Here is a 21918-nt window from a genome sequence, read left to right as displayed (position 1 = left end):
CTGCTCCACTACAGGGACAGAGACTGGCTGTTACAGCGGGCAAGAGAATCGGGGCCGTTCCGGGTGGATAACAGTAATGTTACGCTGTTCCCGGACTACACTTTTGAAACCCAAAAACTTAGAGCCTAGTTCCTGTCCATTAAAAAAGAACTGCCCGCAGAGGGACTGCAATACTCGCTTTTATTCCCAGCACGGCTGCGGGTCTCAGTAGACGGAAAAGCTTTGTTCTTCACTACTTCGGCGGAGGCTTGGTCCTGGTGGGACACTTACAAGGCTGGAACGGATGGGGCCCGCCACAGAGCTGAGGAGGAGCTCCACCAGAGCTCGGTGCGACGTTCCAAGCGGCTCCGGAAACGAGGGCAACACCGGAAGAAGCCGACGGAATCGCAAACGGTGGAAGAACGGAAGGCGGCACTGCAAGCGGTGAAGGAGGTGTCGGGTGTGGTACCGAAGCAGCTAGAGAATGATCTGATCTCAGAGGAAGCGGGAACGGGGTCAGGGACCGAACTCTCTGAAGTGGACAGCACTAGAGGCCCGACAGTCACGCCACAAACCGCGGAAGAGGTCTTTGGCAGCTGAAACGAGGACATGGGGGACTGGCTGTGCTACTCTAGCTACTATGGCACGAGACCAATTGAGCAGGCAGCCGTGAGACTGAACTAACGTGAGTCTGGAAGCATATTGAGGGGCGGGGGAACTAGGAAACACTTGCACGTAGCGAAAGCTAGTTCACGCGCCCAGTGGCCCATAAGGCCGCCGCAGTACAGACTGTGGAGTAGAACGTTTTGGGAGCACGTTGCTCTTTTGTTTGGATGGGGGTAACTCTTTTGCAGTTAAGTCCTGTTCTAGGGGGGGGGGAGGGGACCTGGAGAAGTTGGGGCAACTCAATGCATGGGCTGGGGAGTGGGGCGGGTGACTGTGCTGGGAGGGAATGGAATGCGGGACGGGGCGGGTGTGCATTTGTTGGGGGAGGGAGGGAATGGTGTCACAACTAGCGTCTGGTCACTATTGGTAGTGGCCCTAGATCGACCACACCAGGATAATGGATAATGTGGGGTCGTTAAAATGTGTGTCCTGGAATGTGCGGGGGCTGAATTAGATGACAAAAAGACACAAAATACACTCCTATCTTGTCCGCAGAGGGGTTCACATTGCTATTCTGCAGGAGACTCACCTAACTAAGAAAGAAGGGATCGCGCTGCAAAGAAGATGGAGGGGCAAGTTGTTTTACACCACGTATTCAGCATTTATCAGGGGGGTACTGATTTGGATTCGGGCGGGGGTTCCCTTCCAAGTCACCAAGAACTTAATAGACCCCAACGGGCGATTTGTAGCAATTGAAGGCCTGCTCAGGGGTCGCCAGATAGCACTCTGTGGCATTTATGCACCGAACACTGAGCAAGCATCGTATTTCACTACATTGTCCAGACAACTGGCTACCTACCTCACTGGAGCATCACTGTTGGGGGGGGGACTTCAACTCAATTGCGGACACCACTTTGGATAGGTCACACCCACCACTCCATGCTTCCCCAGTACACAGATTAGCAAAACACAGATCGAACTGGCAGGTGAAGTGGGACTTGTCGGATGCGTGGCGAGTCCAACACCCAGCAGAGAGAGACTACTCCTTCTACTCCAGCATACACGACCTCCATGTCCGCATAGATACTTTCCTGTGCTCACCGGCGGTATTGCCGATGGTTGCCCGGACTGAATATCTAGCACGCACGATATCAGATCACAACCCCTTGCTCCTCACGTTGGACTGGATGACAGGGATCACGCTGATCCCGACTTGGCGGCTCCGGCCGGACACGTTGGATGACCCACCATTCAGTGCGGCCTTAGAAGGCAGGATCTCCCAATACTTTGCAGAGAATGAGGAGACAGCCTCCTCCAGAGCCATAGAATGGGACGCACTCAAAGTAGTGGTGAGAGGTCATTGTATAGGGAAATTTGCGGGAGCGAGACGGACGCTAGTCGACGATCTAGACAAGGCTGAGCGGACGCTGAGAGAAGCAGAGAAGCTGCGTCCAGGCCGCCCTGATCTGCAGGAAAGGGTACGTGCGGCGCGGGAGGCAGTGGCGGTGGAGGTAGAACGCCTGCGCAGCTTTGATTATAAAAATTATTTAACTAAGGCTCTCGCTGAAGGGGACAAGACTGGAGCACTCCTGGCCTGGCTGGCCAGCCCCAGTAGGGGTAGCGCCCCGATACTATCCCTGAAGGGGTCAGGCGGGGAGGTATACAACACCCAACCAGATATATTGCAGTGCTTTAGAACATACTACGGACAACTGTACGAAGAGGGCTCGGGAACTCGAACTGAGGCGATAGAATCCTTGCTAAACGAGATACAGTTGCCCCAACTGGAAGAGGAACACGCTAAAGCCATCGGGGGTCCGATTGACCTCACTGAAATAAGAGGGGCTGTAAAGAGAATGGCGCGTAACAAAACGCCAGGTATAGACGGGCTGCCTATTGAGTTCTATGGCAAATATATAGATTTACTGGCCCCACGGTTATGTATAATATATGCGGAGGCCAAGGAAAAGGGAGAGTTACCCCAATCGATGCGTGAGGCGATCATGATACCCCTGATAAAACCGCGTAGAGATAGCTTGGATCCGGCCTCGTACCGACCGTTATCGATGCTGACGACGGACTATAAAATACTGAGTACAATCCTAGCCGGTAGACTTGTGACCCATATGCAGAGTCTGATCCATAGAGACCAGTCGGGTTTTATCCCCACTAGGAACACGTCGCACAACATCCGTCGGATGCTTCGACTCGTCGCAGATCCTCCACAGACCGCAAGAGCCCCTATGGTGCTGTCGGTAGACATAGAAAAGGCTTTTGATAGCCTAGAGTGGGACTACCTGTATAGGGTGATGAAAGGTTTTGGTCTGGGCGAGGGTAATATACAGTGGACGAAGGTGCTCTATGCATCGGCAGGCGCCAGGGTGAGAGTGGGGGCGCTGATTTCGGACCGATATGAGGTGAACAGGGGAACTAGGCAGGGATGCGCACTTTCCCCCTTGCTATTCGCTTTGGCGATGGAGCCGCTGGCGACATTGGCTAGAAGAGGAGACTCATTTTGCGGATTAGATGTCGGAGGTACACACCACTATATATCGCTGTACGCTGACGACCTGCTGTTATTCTTGGATAATGCCGAAGAGGCGGTGGAGGGTGCGGAGGGCCTACTGGCGAGATTCAGAGGAGTCTCAGGCTTAAATGTGAACTGGGCGAAGACTTGCATCTTCCCCCTCCGGAAAATGGAGAGGTGTCCATTGACCAGCCTCAACCTACGCTGGGAACCATCCTGCTTGCACTATCTCGGGGTCTATATTTACCACGACCCTGCAGACCTATTGGATGGTAATGTTGGTCGATGCATCCGAGCATTACAGGGCAACATGACCTTCTGGGCTACCCTTCCTTTATCCATGACGGGCCGGGTGTCCCTACTCAAAATGATCGCCCTACCGCGATTGTTGTACTTTTTTAGAACCCTTCCCATATGGATACCAGGCGACGTCTTCAAACACCTTAAATCTCGAATAGTGTCATTCCTCTGGGGAACGGGCAGGCGGAGGATAGCACTAACGACTCTGACTCGCCCGAAGACCGAAGGGGGATTGGCGGTCCCTGACTTCGAACTCTACTACCTGGCAGCACAACTGCAGTTCTATACGCAAGAGGTGGCAAGGGTGTATCGGGGTCCGGAAAATGAGAGAGACATGGGCACCCCACAACATGTGTTAGCTTATATTGCACTGCAACAGAAACTAGTGCTCAGAGGATTGTCCCAAGAAGAACAGACATTGAGACTATGTTGGAATCGCATGCAGAAACGAGCTGGCCCGGAGCATCCATATGCGCCTGAAATCCCATTAGGAATGTTAACAGCCCTGCCACACGGGGGAGACTGGTCGAACCTCCAACTTTGGGAGGAAGCTGGTCTGCAGATGGTGGGAGACCTTTATACTGATGGGGTGATGACACCGTACCAGACTCTGCAGGAACAATACGATCTCCCGAGAGGGGACTATTTACTGCATGCGGCGGTAGTGCGGACTATACAGGCACATTGGAGGGAGGGACTAGTTGAACCCAAGACATCGTTGGCGTGCCAATACATGATGATGGCGGCAGGGACCTACAAGGCAGTTACGTGCCTTTACTCCAGAATGCACACTGAAAATCTAACACCTCTAACACGACTCAAGACACAATGGGAGACAGATCTACAGAAAGACATCCTGGACACAATGTGGTCCCAGCTGGTTCAGAGAGCCAAGAAAAGCACCAGGAACGCCTGTTTCCAACTGATCCATCTTTACATACTTCATAGAGCCTACCTCACCCCAAATAAAATTATGCAATACTTTGGCGCTGAGGACGCAGCATGTCCCAGATGTGCACTACTAGGGGCAGATTTCTTACACATGCTACGAGGCTGTCCACAGTTGCAGGACTATTGGAGGAACGTGGGAGACGTCCTGAACGAAGTGACAGATAGAGAACTGCAATACGACAGTGCGGTTACACTCTTGCACTGGTTTCCACACACACGCAAAACCAAACTATCTAGTAAATTTATAGATATGGGCCTACTTATTGCAAAGAGGGAGCTCACCAGGGGATGGAAATCAAAGGTAGCGCCATCACACAGGAAATGGCTGCACGAATTTTTGAAATGGGCTGCAGCAGAGAGCACAATTAGGTACCAATTGGCTAGACGCAAACCAGACGAGAAAGCCCAGGAAGCGGCGTTAGCATGGGAAACGATGGTCCAAGCCCTTAGGGACAGCGCAGTGGAGAGTGAAGAGGAGGAAGAACCTATAGACCCAGGGGCTCCAGGGGAGATGGTTCTAGTCCCAGCACCGACACCGGACACACACACCCATTAATCGATACCGAACTCCTGAGACTACCTACACGATGGAGTGCACAATCACCAGACGCGAGCGTAGACACCAGGGGGGGGGGAGGGGGAAAAGAGAATGTATTACCCAGCTAGGGCAGAGAGCCCCACACACATATGCCAGATAGCGGAGAGGGGTAGGTTGAGGGGGAAACATTTAAAGCAGACAGCGGAGGACCGATAGAAAAGTTTGCACCATGAGACTGGGAATGTGTACTTCATACTAATTCGCCGCCCAGCCTCCGGGATGCGGGCTGTTAGGCTGTGTATGCAAAACTTGGAAAGAGTGCCGGAATTTCTGGTCCCGCGTAAACTGCTTGCAAAAGTGTTGTATACCTTGTATTGAACTCTGCAATAAAAACTGTTTTACAAAAAAAAAAAAAAAAATAGAGTGGATGTCCTGGCTCACACCCTGCAGGGACAAAGGAGTAATTAGGGCAATGAAGGCCGTGGGGATACACATGGCAGGGGACATGTTCACGGATGGAATCCTTAAAAAGTTGTCCGATACAGTCACGCCGGAGGTACAACCTAACCTGTCACAACACTTCCAATTCCACAGAGTTAGAGTGGCCTGGCGGGAACAGCTGGGGGGTGACCTGCAGGAACCACCAGAGCTAATAGAACTCACACATTTAGTTAAAACGGAAGAACCGCAGAAATTGGTGGCCACCCTATACAGGAATACGATGTTTGAACGAGTGGCCGGGTACAACAAGGCACGCTTAGCCTGGCAGCGCGACTTGGACACAACCTTAATGGATGATATGTGGCGTTATTGCTGCTCTGACACGAGTTCTGTCTCACTGAATGGCAGGCACAGGCTGGTACACTTCAAGTACATTAACAGAGTCTACCACACTCCAGAAAGACTACACCGGTTTGGATTGCGCGACAGCGCGAGGTGTGAAAGATGTAATGCACCGGAAGCAGGTTTCTTACACTTGGCGTGGGGGTGCCCGGGGGTGCGACACTACTGGAGGGAGGTATTTAGAGAATTGAGTAACATTCTACAAGGGGAGATATCCCCATCCCCGCCGATTGCATTGCTGGATTACTCCAAGGCCCTACCTAAGGCGCAGCGTAGAATAGTGCATATGGGACTTTTGATGGCTCAGAGGAGGCTAGCAATGAGCTGGATGTGAGGCTTGATCCCCACTAAAGCGCAGTGGCTTAGCAATTTGACGCTTTGCTGCACACAATCAGAGAACTGCAGCGAGCTCCTTCCCCCCAAGAGTAGGCTCAAGAACTTATGGGGACTATTCTTTGATTACAAAAGGAGAGGGGAAGCGGAAGCAACAGATGACGGGGGGTAGGCCAGGGGCACTCCTTGGAACACGCAGACGATAGTACAGCGGTCTGATGGAGTATACCTACTGAGCGCACCCTTCTATGCCAAGAACCACACACACCTAGGTGGGCCGGGTCCTCAACTGTCTAGCTGGGTCTGAATCGAACCCTACAGGAAGATCACGCCTCTGGTTTGTTCTTGGCTGGGTTCTTTTTCCTTTTCTTCTTTCCTCATTTTATTTCTCTTTCCTCGTATTAAAAAAGGCGATGTGGCAATAAGGGAAGTTGAACCACCACTTAATGCATGGTACACTTCAGACATATGCCGCCCGATCTCCGGGTTGTGGGCTGAACGGCTGTGTATAAGAAACTGGAAAATTTTATTTTTATTTGCCCCTGCTTGCAGGAACAAAAGTTTATATATTTGTAATCTGCCTTCATCGCACGAATAAAAAAAAAATTTAAAAAAATAAAAATAAAAGTTGATGCGTGGTGCACGGGAGGGGAGTCGTTGAAAAGGCAGGTGATGCGTCGGTTCCTTACTGCTATTTAGGTCGTTGGCACCGTGACACTAGGGGACAGTGAGTTGCACAGAGGAGGTGACACGTTACTGTAGACAGGAATGTGTTGGTTCCTTAAGGCGGTGCAAACTCATTGAGCCGTCCACGTCCGGAGATGATGCGTGGTGCAGGGGAGGTGATTTTGTTTCTGAGCTTGATAACCTTGATTCCTTCCTGCGAAGCTGGGTCGATGAAGAAATCGGTGCTCAGGAACGATGTATTGGTGATGCATCAAAAGTCAAGTGGTGCTGCATCGATTCTACAGTGTCGAAGCAGGTGCTGTGTCTGAGTTAGAGCGGTGCGTCATGGACTTCAATGCTTTGCTCGAGACTCACACAGCTGTGGTTTTTCAGAGGCACTGCGAGAAAAATGTGGCTGCCTGCGTTATAGTAAAAATGTATTAGCTGTACCATTACTTAAATTCTTTGCAGTATAAAACACTTGGACAGCACCCATCTGCCCCCCCATGAACCTTCTCAGCGCTCAAGGTCAACATGCACTGTGCCTACGTGTTCCCTAATTACTACTTTGTGTCCTTCTAAGACTACAGACTGAATAAAAAATGAGCGATCAGCTCCTTTATAATAATAGTTTGCTCCAATTTTGCATAGTCCTATTAAAAGTTCAATAGTTTTATGGGATCTGTCGGGGTCGTTGCCTGAATTGAGTCGGTTAACTTTGATGGGAGTTCTTGGTGTGCTTCATACTGGGCCCCACAACTGCCTTTCTGCTCCGATTGTGCATGAGAGGAAGCCCCTGGATTGAGTGAGATCTATGGCAGCTACGGGGCCGGGTGATTCAGTTGATGAATGATGTCAACCCTAGTTTCTGCTACCTGTTGCTGGATGTCAAGTGTGATTTTAATTTGATGGATAAAATTGCCTGCTCTGACAAGTAAGCAGGTAGTAGTTTCTGAAAAGCACCAATCCGAAGCGTCCCTGCAGGTTCTAAAGCCCTTGAGCCAGATGTATCAAAGGGGTTTACCCATTCTGTGTCTAAGGGAAAATGTGTTCGTACATGTGGCTCCTTATCCCTTAGGATGGGGTGTAGGAAGTGATGATGATCTCTGGCCAGAGTGGGGCAGCAGCATAAGAGATGTAGCCAGGATTCTCTACGGTAGTTGCATAGCCAACAAGAGACAGTGTTGTCATTTCGAGCCCATGTTTTGTTGAAGTCCAAGATCTTAAGGGCAATGAGGCATAGAAACAGGATTTTCCTTCTGGCTTGGGCTGAGAGTGGGTCTCACAGGTAAGGTTGAGCTTTCCCATAGATGTATGAACTGTCAAGTGCCAGTGTATGGAAGGTGTACCAGAAGCGCGATCCACTTCAAACGAGATGGACTGGACCTAGCACTTCACTACATTAGCCGAACCGGTGTGTGAGATTTCATGTCAGGGCTTGCTTTCTACCTCTATTTTTAATGATCCTACAGCGTAGTCCATCTTAAAGTACCATGGAGATCCTGCTGCCCTGAAAATGGTTTTCAGGAAATGCTTGAGGGTGGTATCTGGGGCATTAAGCACTCTGATATAATATTTTATTAGGTCCCCTTCAATGCCAGATCCGTTTGGTTTAGTCCTAAATCCAGCTTTAGCCTTGTATTCCTTGTATGTCCCGGCGCCTGCAGCACAATCTTATAGGCTTTTGTCTGGGCTGCGCTGATGGATTTCTCTAAAGCGCCTCGAAAGGCTAGGTGGCCATAATTGATTACTGGGATTAGTTTTGCCCTGAGTACTGTCAACATGGGCTCTACGGATGGGCTTGCTAGGCAATGGCTTGGGTGTCTAAGTGAGAGAACTATTCTGTTGATTTTTTGGATTAACTCCTTTATATGTGTGCCTGCTGTAGCCCTCTCTGTTAGCCAGACCCCCAAATAGCAGAAGAGCCTCGATGCTGGTAGGTTAAGTCTTTGATGGCCCTGAAACCTCCAACAGGAGGCAAGCTGAACTCTATCCCTTTTGAGAAACTTAGAAAGCAGGATGTAGAACTCCCAGGAAAGAAGCAGCAATCAGCAGGCCAGCTCAGCAAAGCAAAGAGGCAGTCCCGCCTGACATCAATACAGTTCTTCTTCCTAACAGAGTATCCTCAATCATGAATTGTTCTGAGTATATGGTGTCATACGTCCAGTACTTATAAACCATTTCAGCCTTTGAAGTAGGCGAACAAGCTCTGTTAAAAACTGAAACACTTGACCCAGACTCTCCGAAGTATGTGTTTTTTAAAAACTTAAGCAGAGCTTTCGAAATATCATCTGTGACTTTGGATATGATAAAATCTTGGTCACCAGCTCAACTGAAACTATGCCTGAAGCATCTAACCCCCAGTTTAAGCATGACCCTCGACAAGCAATATTGCTCTGTCCTCTCAACGTACAAACAGTACGCGGATACAATTGTTTTAAAAAAAACGCAAGAATATATTTTTTTAATCTAAATCATGAAGTCAGGCAAAGTATTATTTTACTACGACTTGGGATACTACCCCTGAAATCATACACAATTAAATGGTTGCCAAAAGGAGGAGGGTCTAACCTCTGTGACTTATGCAAAGGTGGGGTTCAAGATCTGGAACATGTTCTCTTTGCCTGTCCAAATCCGTCTATTGCTGCTGCCAGGAGCAGATACATAACACCGATCAAAATCAAATGTAATATAAATTCTGTTCAGAATTTGATTACCCTTTGCAACGCTCCACCCAATGAATTTGTGTGTATCAAAGTGTATAACTTTTTAAAATCATTTTTAAAATTGTATTAGATAGATAATTTTAAAACCAAAATTGTAATTTTATTGCTAAAAATTTGTTGTTCTCGTAAGAGAACTGAATCAAATAAACTAAAAAAAAGTAGGCAAACTTCAATGAAAAGTCTTTGTAGTGCACAAGACCCTGCCCTTCCCTGCCCTGACTCCAGACACACTACAGGGGTCGAAACGTCTTTGTGTGAGGACAGGCAGAGCCCTATTCAGGTGTCGGTGTTAACTCCTCCCACTACTCTAGCTCTGGAAGACTCATCAACCTGGTGATGGGCCATCAGGATATGCAGAGCACACCTCAGCTCCCTTTGCGTGACTGTCTAGAGTGAATGCACAAACAGCCCAACTGTCATCCTGACCCAGACGTCTGTATTCAGAGACAGTCAGTGCCACAGAATGGTTAACGTAAGAAAATGGCAACGTTCTAAAAGTGCCATTTTCAGATCTGCACTTGAATTCAGACACACCGAACTCTAATTTTCTGTCTGCTCCCAATGGGACATTACACTTGAAAGATGTTTCAAGGCAATCCCCATGTTAAACTTCGGGAGGGATAGGTCTTGCTTTAGTGAAAAACGAAATTAGCAGTATTTCACCAATAGTACATTTAAAACACAACAGTACATGCCTACCTTTTAAAAACACTGCACCCCGCCCATGGGGCAGCTTTCTGCGTACCTTAAGGATGACTTATTTGTAACAAAAGGGAAGGTTTGGGCCTGGCAAGTGGGTGCACTTGCCATTGTCTAAGTGGCAGTTTAAAACTGTGCGCAGACACTGCAGTGGCAGGTCTAAGACATGTTTTGCTAGGCTACTCATGTGGGTGCACAATCAGTGCTGCAGGCCCACTAGTAGCATTCGATTTACAGGCTCTGGTCACACACAGTTCACTGTACTAGGGACTGACTAGTAAATCAAGTATGTCAATCATGGAGAGACCAATTACCTTCATACTTTAGACATAGAGCACTTGCACTTTAGCACTGGTCAGCAGTGGTAAAGTGCCCAGAGACCTAAAACCAGCAAAAAGGAGGTCAGAAAATCACAGGAGGAAGGCAAAAAAATGGGGAATTACCCTGCAAAAAGGGCCAGGTCTACCACTGCCATACACCCTGCTTGGGGTCGGTCCTGCTCTCCTGGCTGGCTGTTCCTTGTTGCAGACTCTGCCTCAGCATGTTGCCTGCTCTCTCACTAATCCTGCCTGGTCCCAGCTGCAGCCCTGTAAAGGGCTGGTGTCTGCTCTCTCAGTCTGGCAGGTTGCTTGTCACAGACCCTTTAAGTCTGTTTCCTGTCTTCTGTTGCTGATCCAATAAGAGGCTGGTGTCATATTCTTGTTTCAGACCTTGTAAAGGGCTGGAACCTGCTCTGTTGAAGTCTCTTTCTGAGGGCAAGTGCCTGACTCTTGTCATAGACCCTTAAAGGGCTTGATGTCTGCTCTCTCTCTCTCTCTGGGTGCCTGTTTCCATTCTTCCACTCTGTATGGTGTCTGCTGTGTGTTTTCTCTGACAGACCCTGTATGAGGCTGGCACCTGCTCTCTTGTTGTGACTGTGTGTTCGCTGTGGCAAACCCGGTATAGTGTTGTGCCTGCTCTCTCTCCCTTTAGCTGTCTGTTTTCTCTGTCATAGACCCTTTATGAGGCTGGTTGCTCTCCTGCTGTTCCTGTCTGTTCTCGGTCGGAGATCCTGCAGGTGTCTGGTAACCTCTATCTCAATATCCCTATTCTCGTTCACCAGCCCTGTAAGAGGCTGATACCTGCTCTCTTTCTCTGACTGTTCTCAGTCACAGACCGTGTAAATGTTTAGTGCCCACTCTCTCATTTCGGTTGTCTCTTCTCTGTCGCAGACCCTGGCTGGGGTGGGGTCTGCACTCTTCCTGTGTCAGATTTCTGTCGCAGGCTATGATCATTTCTTTAGGTGTCCGTTCTCTGTCACCGACCCTGCATTTGGCTGCCACTTGTACAGGACAAGGTCCTGATATGGATTTTCAGTCAGTGGGATGTAGATGAAACCTATTCGAGAACAATATGGATATGTGTGGCCAGAATTTACAATTTGAATATCTGTAATTGGTACTTACAGTCTTACTATATATGGACAATACTTACTGTCTGTATCCAGAGCACTAAACAAGGGGCTTGGCCCCTGATAAGAAACCGTCGTTGTGGGGAGGTCAAAGTCAGGGGTAGGGCTCCTTTAAGAAGTGTGTCTTCAGAATTATTCTGAATTGTGGGAGAGTTGACGCTGATGCCATCTCGATTGGAAGCTGTGCCCGTCCCCGGGAGCATGAACTGAGAAGCCTTCTTCTGATGCTTTTTGTCTCCAGTCTGGTGATATCCACGCGCCTCGTCTGATACAATACAGAGTTGTTAACTGTTTTTGGAATTGAGCGCACAGCTAGTAAAGGAAGGTGTCAAGTTAAAGTGTAACAATTGTGCTCCAAATGATAGCTAGTCGGTTACCACGACTAGATCAATAAGCTAAGAATTAGCTTAAGCAAAGAAATGATATCATCGAGCACTCCTAGTCCAAATTATGTTTAAAGTTGTATATTCGTTTTATTCTTATCTTGACTTATTTCAATTCATATCTTCATTGAAACAATCTTCAAATGTAAACTCCAACAAATGTGCAGCCAACACGTGTTTCGTCTGGTCTAATCTGACCCACGACTTCCTCAGGGCTATGCTTCTTCCCATGGGTTGTTTCACCTTATTCTCATGGCTTCAAAAGTTCCAATTCTGTAATCTTTACAATGTCTTAATGAACATATAAGTTCCTCCAAAAGTGTAGCGCAATGTATTCAAACGTCTCTTTCAATCACCAGGTATGTAGTTTCTCGAGCTTTCGGATCGCGTATCTCCGTGTCAGCGTCGAGTGAGGTCTGGTGTATTGTCTTTGTGTTGGGATGCTGATGAGTTGTTTTATTTCCAGTGTGTTGAGAAATATGTACAAGGCTTCCTTCATGATTTTGTGTTGGCGTTGCAGGGAGGTGGAAGTGGATGCGTCAGAGGAATGAGAGATGGCTTTGTTCGATGGAGGCAGAGGTGATGATGTCTGAGAAGTGCTTGTTTGGTCCTGGTCGTCTTTAGATTCATTAAAAGGATGCTCTTTTGGGGGAGGAGCTACGCTCACGAACAAGATGGCTGCTTAGGTTCCCGTCGGATTATCCTGTTATGTATCCTGATTATTCACCTGACCTCCAGGTGGATGAATAGTTGCTGACCCCGGTGGTGCAATCCTGTTTCCGGTCCAGGGAAGACATGGCTTGGCAGTTCGGGCTGGACTGTTCCCACGAGGCACAGGGTCAGACTGATTTGCATATAGCCATGTCTGAACTGGGGTGGCAGAGCGGGCTAAAGAACGGTGATGGATTAAACCCAGATCTTTTGACTGAGTGTGAGTGTTGGATTGATTCAGATGCTCTGTCCATCACCACCCCCTTTTGTACCACCCCTTAATGTAAGGCATCTGACGATTGCTTTTTTGTATTTCTTTAATAAAAAGAATTTATAAGAAAAAAAGATTGATTGGAGATTGATATAGGGAAGTTGTAAGGAGAGGAGTTTGAAGGAGTTGGGTATGGTAGAGTTACTAAGAGTAAAGATCAGAATAGCCTGTGTATGACTGCAAGCCCCCCCTCCTCTTTTGAGTACATGATCTATCTGTGGAAACGTCCACTTTAGGGATGAGGACTTCCAGGATGTGCTTGAAGAAGGGTCTGAACCAGGTCAAAGGCAGAAGCTAGGTTAGATCGCTGCACAGTCTGCATTCATTTGCAATAATTAAGATAGTCACAGATCATGTGCCTTTTTCAAGCTTTGAGTCCCAAAATGTTTCTGTGATATTATTGGTATATAGGCAGCACAAACGGGTATTGCACTTACAAAACGTGTTAGCTAAGATATTTTCGTTTGATTCTGTGTTGTTCTGGAATAAGTCTCTAGGACAAAGTCTCTTCTTTTACGTAGTGCCTAGTCTAAATGCTTCCCTCGGTTTAGGCATGAAGTGGGCACAAGTCAAGTAGCAGTAAGAGCCAGTGATAAAGCTAGTTTCCTTGGAGCAGGGATTCTGGTGTTTGGTCCTTCTAGGCAAGAACAGGCCGAACAAGGTGACATCACTGTCTGTGTCGTTCTCTGTGATACTTGGGACTGGTACTTACGATCTGGATATGTGTCACTTCCAATATGGATACTGGTGCCTGCAATCTGGGCACATGTGGCAGGTACTGTAGGGACTATTTTTTGTAAATAAATCAGCACTCTACCAGTCTACACTTATGATTCTTGCACTCTCATCTCTGCAGGTAAAACTTCAAGAGTGGCTGCGTCGTCTGAAGAAAGAGGAGGAATATAGTCTGGAGTCTAAAGTCAAGGAAGAGGAACAATATAAAACCATGAGGGTGAGTGGCTGCAGTGAGTGCTGTGTCTGTATGTGCCTGTGCCCAGTCCTTCGTGTGGGCCCTTAAAGTTCAAGACACACCGAGCCTGATGAGCCGCCCTACAGACTGGGTCATGGTCCCCACCAGATAAATATACTGACCGGAGTCCCTTCACTTGGTTGTTGGGGCTAAACTTGGCCAAAGGCTCCTCCTAACATAAATAAAAGCAAGAATGACTCTTCTGACCTTAATGTAGTACTTACATACTTGCATGTTGTATGCTAGAGTATGTGTACACAGTTGTGGCATTATCTGGCTGTGAGTATTTACCAATGTGTGTGTGTGTGTGTATGTGTGTGTGTGTGTGTGTGTGTGCATGTTCAGCCTTAGGTGTACGTTTCTAAGTATTTGTTTGTGTATGGATGGTCCTGGAGTTATCAGTGGAGTGAATGCATGTCTGCGCATGTGTATGTTTGTCTGTTTGTTGGGCTTTGATTAGTGCTGTTCTCTCATGGGAGAGAATGTGGCCTAACAGCAAGGATGGTCAACCTCAGAGCTGGGAACCAGATTCGAGTCTCGGCAGGGACGCTCAACATTCTATGATTCTGGGAAAATTACTGACCCCCATATTCATCAAGGTCCCGATTTGCGAGTCCTTAATAGCGATTATTAAGGAATCGCTATTAAGGACTTGCAAATCGGGATTCATGTAGAAATCACAAAATAAATTGCGATTCCTACAGCCTCCTTATTTGCGATTAGTAAATTGCTAATCGCAAATAAGGAATAACTCCCCATTCATTCCTATGGGCCTTAGGAATGAATGGGGAGTTATTCCTTATTTGCGATTAGCAATTTGCTAATCGCAAATAAGGATGCGATTTCAAGGCTGCAGGGGTGTCCAAAGGACACCCTGTTGCACCCCTGAAATGACATTGGACGCTGGTGTTACGCACACACATGTCCCAAGGACATGTGTGTGTGTAACATACAACTTAGAAAAATGCACTTAAGTGCATTTTTCTAAGTTTCCGCTATTTACCACGAGGTTTGACTTCACGGTAAATAGCGGCCCAAAATTGCAAATTCGCTATTTTTAAATGTTTCATGAATTGCATTTAAGGAATCTCAAATAGAGATTCCTTAAATGCAATTCTTCGCAATTTTGCGATTTTGCTATTAGCGATTTTTGCATTTGGGATGATGAATCCCAAATGCAAAAATTGCGCTCGCAAAGGGCCAGATTCTCAGAATCTGGCCCTTTGTGAGTGCAATTTTCAATGATGAATCTGGCTGTTAATTTCCCCGTGCCTACCAAAAATGAATGTGTCCGTCTGTAACGTAACTGGTGCTCATGTAAAGCGCCCTGGGTCTAGTTCGCACTATATAAAACTCCACACAAAAAAAGAAGTGGTTGTGTGTCTGCATATGCATATATGGATTTTGAGCCACGGAATATGCAAATACATGTGCTTGTCTATGTGCTTGAGGGTTGAGTATGCTTCAGTCTGGATTTATTGACTCTGCATTTGTACCTGTATATGTGAATGCCTATCTATGGGTTTGCATATCGCAAAGTCTGGTGGCATTTCTGAGTGTGCAAATACGTGTGCATCTTTGAGTTTGTGTATGCATGTCTAGAGTTCGCATCGTTAAGATTCTATTTGCATCTGTGCGTGAGTATATATAAGTATGGATGTGTGCCTCTGTGAGTCTGTGTATGGATAGATTGAAGCCATCAATCTGTGAGTTTGTACAAGATGTGTGTGTGTGTGTGTGCAAATTAATGTGTGCTTCTGTATTAGAGTGTACCTTTGTGGGTGTGTGTATGTATGGATCTGGAGTTATCTATCCATCCATCAGACTGAGCAAGCCTGGTGTAAGGCCCTTCCTAAACAAATGTTTTAGCAATGTAATCCTGCTACGGTATTGTATATACATCAGCAAACCACAGAATATCCACAGAGTTCATCTAAGTGATAAAGCGAGCATGGAAGCTCCAGCATTGTGTAGATGAGTTTTAACCCACGATAGTTTACCTAAACCAAATGCCCTCTAATCTTAACACGTTTCGGCACATGTACATTCCCTTATTCAGGACCTATGCATTTCTAATTCTAGAGATTACATGGCCACTGCTCAGCTGCAGCAACTGACCTTGGACATTCTCTGTTCTTCTCAATCCTCATTGCAAGGTTTTCCTGCAACAATCTCATTAATCGGTCATAGTTTGACGTGTAACATTTTAAGCCTTCATTAGACCTCTCTTACAGGGATAGGCCACAGCTGACTGGATTGCCCAAGTATAACTAGTGCACTTAACCCTGGCTCAGGAAAGAAGAAAGGGCAGGCCCTTCAGCAGTGGTGCACATTTCTTACTACTCTAACACTCCTATTGGTTGCGATATTTAAGAGTTCAACAATGGTGTCTATAGTGATAAAGATAACAAAGGTGTCATTACCATAAAACATTCATGTTATCTGATAAACCCTCTCACACTCTTAGTGAAGTGTTTTTCCTAATGTGCACTCTTCATTCTTTAGTGGTTGTTACCTCGCTTGTCGCTATAACCCCTGTACCGACAGCTGGGGGCCTTTTCATTGCTGTAAAACACTGTGACCAGATCACAGCTCTGTGCGCCAGGCTCAGGGTTTGTGCACTGCCAGACCACGGTTAGGGGAGGAAGGACACTGGTCAGAGAGGAGCTAATGATCAGGTTGATTGAGGTCGTTTGCCTCTAGTGCCCTGAAGTATGTACTACTATAGCTCTGAAACGGGCCAAGGACATCCCTTTCTGCACTGGACTCCCAGGATAGCGAGGCTGAGCAGTCAAAGGCTTTATGACGGAGGTAGAGGGCGAGGCAAGCACTCAGAACTCAACAGTCAACCAACAGACACAATAATGTTATATCTAGCGCAGTACCTATTTTTAGTAAGACAGAAAATCTTATAATCTCACAACAACAAAAATTACCCAGTTCAATAAAGGTACAATTGAAGGGTTGCACTGTACGATCCCCAGTATAGCGTATGTTATATGGGGATAGGCTTTAATCGAGCACAGACTCTGGGTCACCCCACTGGCTGCTGTGTAGATCAGTTCAATTACTTTTTCTTCAAAGTGTTCACACGAGCAAAAACTATGTTGCCGTGCTATACCTACTCGGTGGTGGCGTGCTTGGTGTACCCGTCCCTGTGTAAGTGGCTTCAGTCGTGCAGGAGCTCCAGGGAAGTCTCATTCAAGTCAAGGACCGCTCGCGATAATCAGTTTATCAGGCCTCAGCGGCACCAATTGTGTGTGATAGTTGTGGCCTTCCAGGCCGGTTGCACACAGATGCTCGGTGATAGAAGTTGCAACTGCAAAGTCGGGTCTTCAGCGAATGGTTGTAATTGGCAGTTGCGGCTTTCCAGGCCGGATCAATGATCATTGATGGTGGGTCTTCAAAGGCCAGTTCTGACGTCAGGCACCAATGACACAATGTTGATTCTCCCTTGAATGGTTTGGCACAGATCACTATGGGAACTGCTCAGGGAAACTGCAAAACCCCTCACAACACAGGTTGCTCCTGGCCTCTCTCCGACTGGCAGTCAGCTTTCTTTGCTTGTTTCTTATGTTGAGAATATGCTCTCTTGGACAGGCTGTACTCTTTCATCACATAGAAGTCTCCTTCTTTCAATTATCCAGGCAGGTTTCTAGGTGCTAGGCAGACCCTCAACTCTTTCAGCAAGCAGTGCAGACTTTAGGTGATTTTCCCTCACCTCTGGGAAGCTGTCTGTTATGCAGCTACCAGCCCTGGTCACACAGCAATCCCAGTGCCATGCAAAGCACTCCTGCCCTGGGTCAAGAAGAACATGGAATTAGAACAAAGTGAGGTGATTTGGGTCCTACTTTACTGTACTAACGGGAGAGGCTGATCCGCTCTCTAAGGCTTTGAAACCGGTGTGGTTTGACTCTCTTTCAAATGTCATTTTCTGGAGTCTCTCAGATGCAGCCTTTGTGCCAGGTGATGACACTCACAGGAGGCAGCAGTGATGGCGGCTTCAGCAGGAGTATCCAAAACAGGGGCACAATGAAGTGTGAGATCTCTCCACCTGACTGTCATCAGCCTTCCTGAAGCTGTAATAAGGGACAGATGAAAGGACAGGTTTTGCCTAGAAAATTCCTGTCCTAACAACAGAAACTGCTCTCCCACCCTTCAGCATTACCATCTACTAAATGGCAGTACACAGGAAAAACTAATCAGCAGCCCCTTTGCTAACAGGGACTTAAACTTAATTTCCTGTAATAAGTGCTGTCTCATCCTCACTCACTTTAGTATAGGGATCTCCACCCTCAAACCACAGGAATGCAGTCAATACACTTCCATTCTCTTGGAAGCTGTATCCACCCTCCATCTTGTACCAAAGTGATACAAAATGGATGCCACTGGCCCCAATACTCTGAATCTCAGCATACACATATTCCTTGTCCCACACATGTTGTACACATCCACCATACCTACATGCACATGACATGTACACTGAAGGTTAGTGTAAGGGCCTGGGGCTCACGCCAAAGCAGGACAGTAGACTGCACTCTCATCGGACCAGGAAAAAGGTCTGGCCATAACTAATGATCCACAAAACTTGACCCACATTTGCAAATAATTGGCATAGGGCAGCGCCATAAGTTATTTTGCAGCGCTGTCCTATGCCAATTCGAAGGGGCAGGAATGCACCCTATATACAAGGTACTGTTAATTCCTGTCCTTTCAAGAAGCACCGGTGCACAACACACAGGCTCCTGCTCTAAGCCACAGTATGACTTACCCCACCTGATAACATACAGGCTCCTACTCTAGGCCACAGTGTGACATACCTCACCTGATAACACACAGGCTCCTGCTCTAAGCTACAGTGTGACACACCTCACCTGATAACACCCAGGCTCCTGCTCTAAGCCACGGTGTGACATACCTCACCTGATAACACACAGGCTCCTGCTTTATGCTACAATGTGACGTACCTCACCTGATAACACACAGGCTCATGCTCTAAGCCACTGTGTGACACACCTCGCCTGATAACACACAGGCTCCTGCTCTAAGCCACAGTGTGACATACCTCACCTGATAACACACAGGCTCCTGCTCTAAGCCACAGTGTGACGTACCTCACCTGATAACACACAGGCTCCTGCTCTAAGCCACAGTGTGACATACCTCTCCTGATAACATAAAGGCTCCTGCTCTAAGCTACATTGTGATATACCTCACCTGATAACACACAGGCTCCTGCTCTAAGCCACAGTGTGACATACCTCACCTGATAACACACAGGCTCATGCTCTAAGCCACTGTGTGACACACCTCGCCTGATAACACACAGGCTCCTGCTCTAAGCCACAGTGTGACATACCTCACCTGATAACACACAGGCTCCTGCTCTAAGCCACAGTGTGACGTACCTCACCTGATAACACACAGGCTCCTGCTCTAAGCCACAGTGTGACACACCTCACCTGATAACACACAGGCTTCTAAGCTACAGTGTGACACACCTCACCTGATAACACACAGGCTCCGGCTCTAAGCTACAGTGTGACACACCTCACCTGATAACACACAGGCTCCGGCTCTAAGCCACAGTGTGACATACCTCACCTGATAACACACAGGCTCCTGCTCTAAGCCACAGTGTGACGTACCTCACCTGATAACACACAGGCTCCTGCTCTAAGCCACAGTGTGACACACCTCACCTGATAACACACAGGCTTCTAAGCTACAGTGTGACACACCTCACCTGATAACACACAGGCTCCGGCTCTAAGCCACAGTGTGACATACCTCACCTGATAACACACAGGCTCCTGCTCTAAGCTACAGTGCGGCATACCTCACCTGATAACACACAGGCTCCTGCTCTAAGCTACAGTGTGACATACCTCACCTGATAACACACAGGCTCCTGCTCTAAGCCACGGTGTGACATACCTCACCTGATAACACACAGGCTCCTGCTCTAAGCTACAGTGTGACATACCTCACCTGATAACACACAGGCTCCTGCTCTAAGCCACGGTGCGACATACCTCACCTGATAACACACAGGCTCCTGCTCTAAGCTACAGTGTGGCATACCTCACCTGCTAACACACAGGCTCCTGCTCTAAGCCACGGTGTGACATACCTCACCTGTTAACACACAGGCTCCTGTTCTAAGCCACGGTGTGACCTACCTCACCTGATAAGACACAGGCTCCTGCTCTAAGCCACAGTGTGACATACCTCACCTGATAACACACAGGCTCATGCTCTAAGCCACTGTGTGACATACCTCACCTGATAACACACAGGCTCCTTCTCTAAACCACGGTGTGACATACCTCACCTGATAACACACAGGCTCCTGCTCTAAGCCACAGTGTGACATACCTCACCTGATAACACACAGGCTCCTGCTCTAAGCCACAGTGTGACATACCTCACCTGATAACACACAGGCTCCTGCTCTAAGCTACAGTGTGACATACCTCACCTGATAACACACAGGCTCCTTCTCTAAGCCACAGTGTGACATACCTCACCTGATAACACCCAGGCTCCTGCTCTAAGCCACAGTGTGACATACCTCACGTGATAACACACAGGCTCCTGCTCTAAGCTCCAGTGTGACATACCTCACCTGATAACACACAGGTTCCTGCTCTAAGCCACAGTGTGACATACCTCACCTGATAACACACAGGCTCCTGCTCTAAGCTACAGTGTGACATACCTCACCTGATAACACACAGGCTCCTTCTCTAAGCCACAGTGTGACATACCTCACCTGATAACACCCAGGCTCCTGCTCTAAGCCACAGTGTGACATACCTCACCTGATAACACACAGGCTCCTGCTGTGAGCCACAGTGTGACATACCTCACCTGACAACACACAGGCTCCTGCTCTAAGGTCCAGTGTGACATACCTCTCCTGATAACACACAGGCTTCTGCTCTAAGCCGCAGTGTGACATACCTCACCTGTTAACACACAGGCTCCTGCTTTATGCTACAATGTGACATACCTCACCTGATAACACACAGGCTCCTGCTCTAAACCACAGTGTGACATACCTCACCTGTTAACACACAGGCTCCTGCTCTATGGTACAGTGTGACATACCTCACCTGATAACACACAGGCTCCTGCTCTAAGCCACAGTGTGACATACCTCACCTGATAACACACAGGCTCCTGCTCTAAGCCACAGCATGACATACCTCACCTGATAACACACAGGCTCCTTCTCTAAGCCACGGTGTGACATACCTCACCTGATAACACACAGGCTCCTGCTCTAGGCCACAGTGTGACATACCTCACCTGATAACACACAGGCTCCTGCTCTAAGCCACAGTGTGACATACCTCACCTGATAAGACACAGGCTCCTGCTCTAAGCCACGGTGTGACATACCTCACCTGATAACACACAGGCTCCTGCTCTAAGCCACAGTGTGACATACCTCACCTGATAACACACAGGCTCCTGCTCTAAGCTACAGTGTGACAGACCTCACCTGATAACACACAGGCTCCTGCTCTAATCCACAGTGTGACATACCTCACCCGATGACACACTGGCTCCTGCTCTAAGGTACAGTGTGACATACCTCACCTGTTAACACACAGGTTCCTGCTCTAAGCCACAGTGTGACATACCTCACCTGATAACACACAGGCTCCTGCTCTAAGCTACAGTGTGACATACCTCACCTGATAACACACAGGCTCCTTCTCTAAGCCACAGTGTGACATACCTCACCTGATAACACCCAGGCTCCTGCTCTAAGCCACAGTGTGACATACCTCACCTGATAACACACAGGCTCCTGCTCTAAGGTCCAGTGTGACATACCTCTCCTGATAACACACAGGCTTCTGCTCTAAGCCGCAGTGTGACATACCTCACCTGTTAACACACAGGCTCCTGCTTTATGCTACAATGTGACATACCTCACCTGATAACACACAG

At 47.8% G+C, this 21918-nt stretch overlaps 1 protein-coding gene across 1 annotated transcript in view; it reads left to right on the top strand.

Annotated features, from left to right (window-relative positions):
* The window catches only part of LOC144754169 (E3 ubiquitin-protein ligase TRIM39-like), a 159980-nt gene that overhangs the window by 14805 nt on the left and 123257 nt on the right, over positions 1-21918 (top strand). Inside the window, exon 2 of the mRNA XM_078641750.1 lies at positions 13840-13935. Within this exon, the coding sequence (XP_078497876.1) occupies positions 13840-13935 (96 nt within the window). The remainder of the gene's footprint in view (positions 1-13839; positions 13936-21918) is intronic.

Source organism: Lissotriton helveticus, chromosome 5_1, assembly GCF_964261635.1.
Source record: "Lissotriton helveticus chromosome 5_1, aLisHel1.1, whole genome shotgun sequence".
NCBI classification, from domain to species: domain Eukaryota; kingdom Metazoa; phylum Chordata; class Amphibia; order Caudata; family Salamandridae; genus Lissotriton; species Lissotriton helveticus.
The sequence above is the reverse complement of the archived record's forward strand: the minus strand, read 5'-3'. Positions and strand labels throughout refer to the sequence as shown.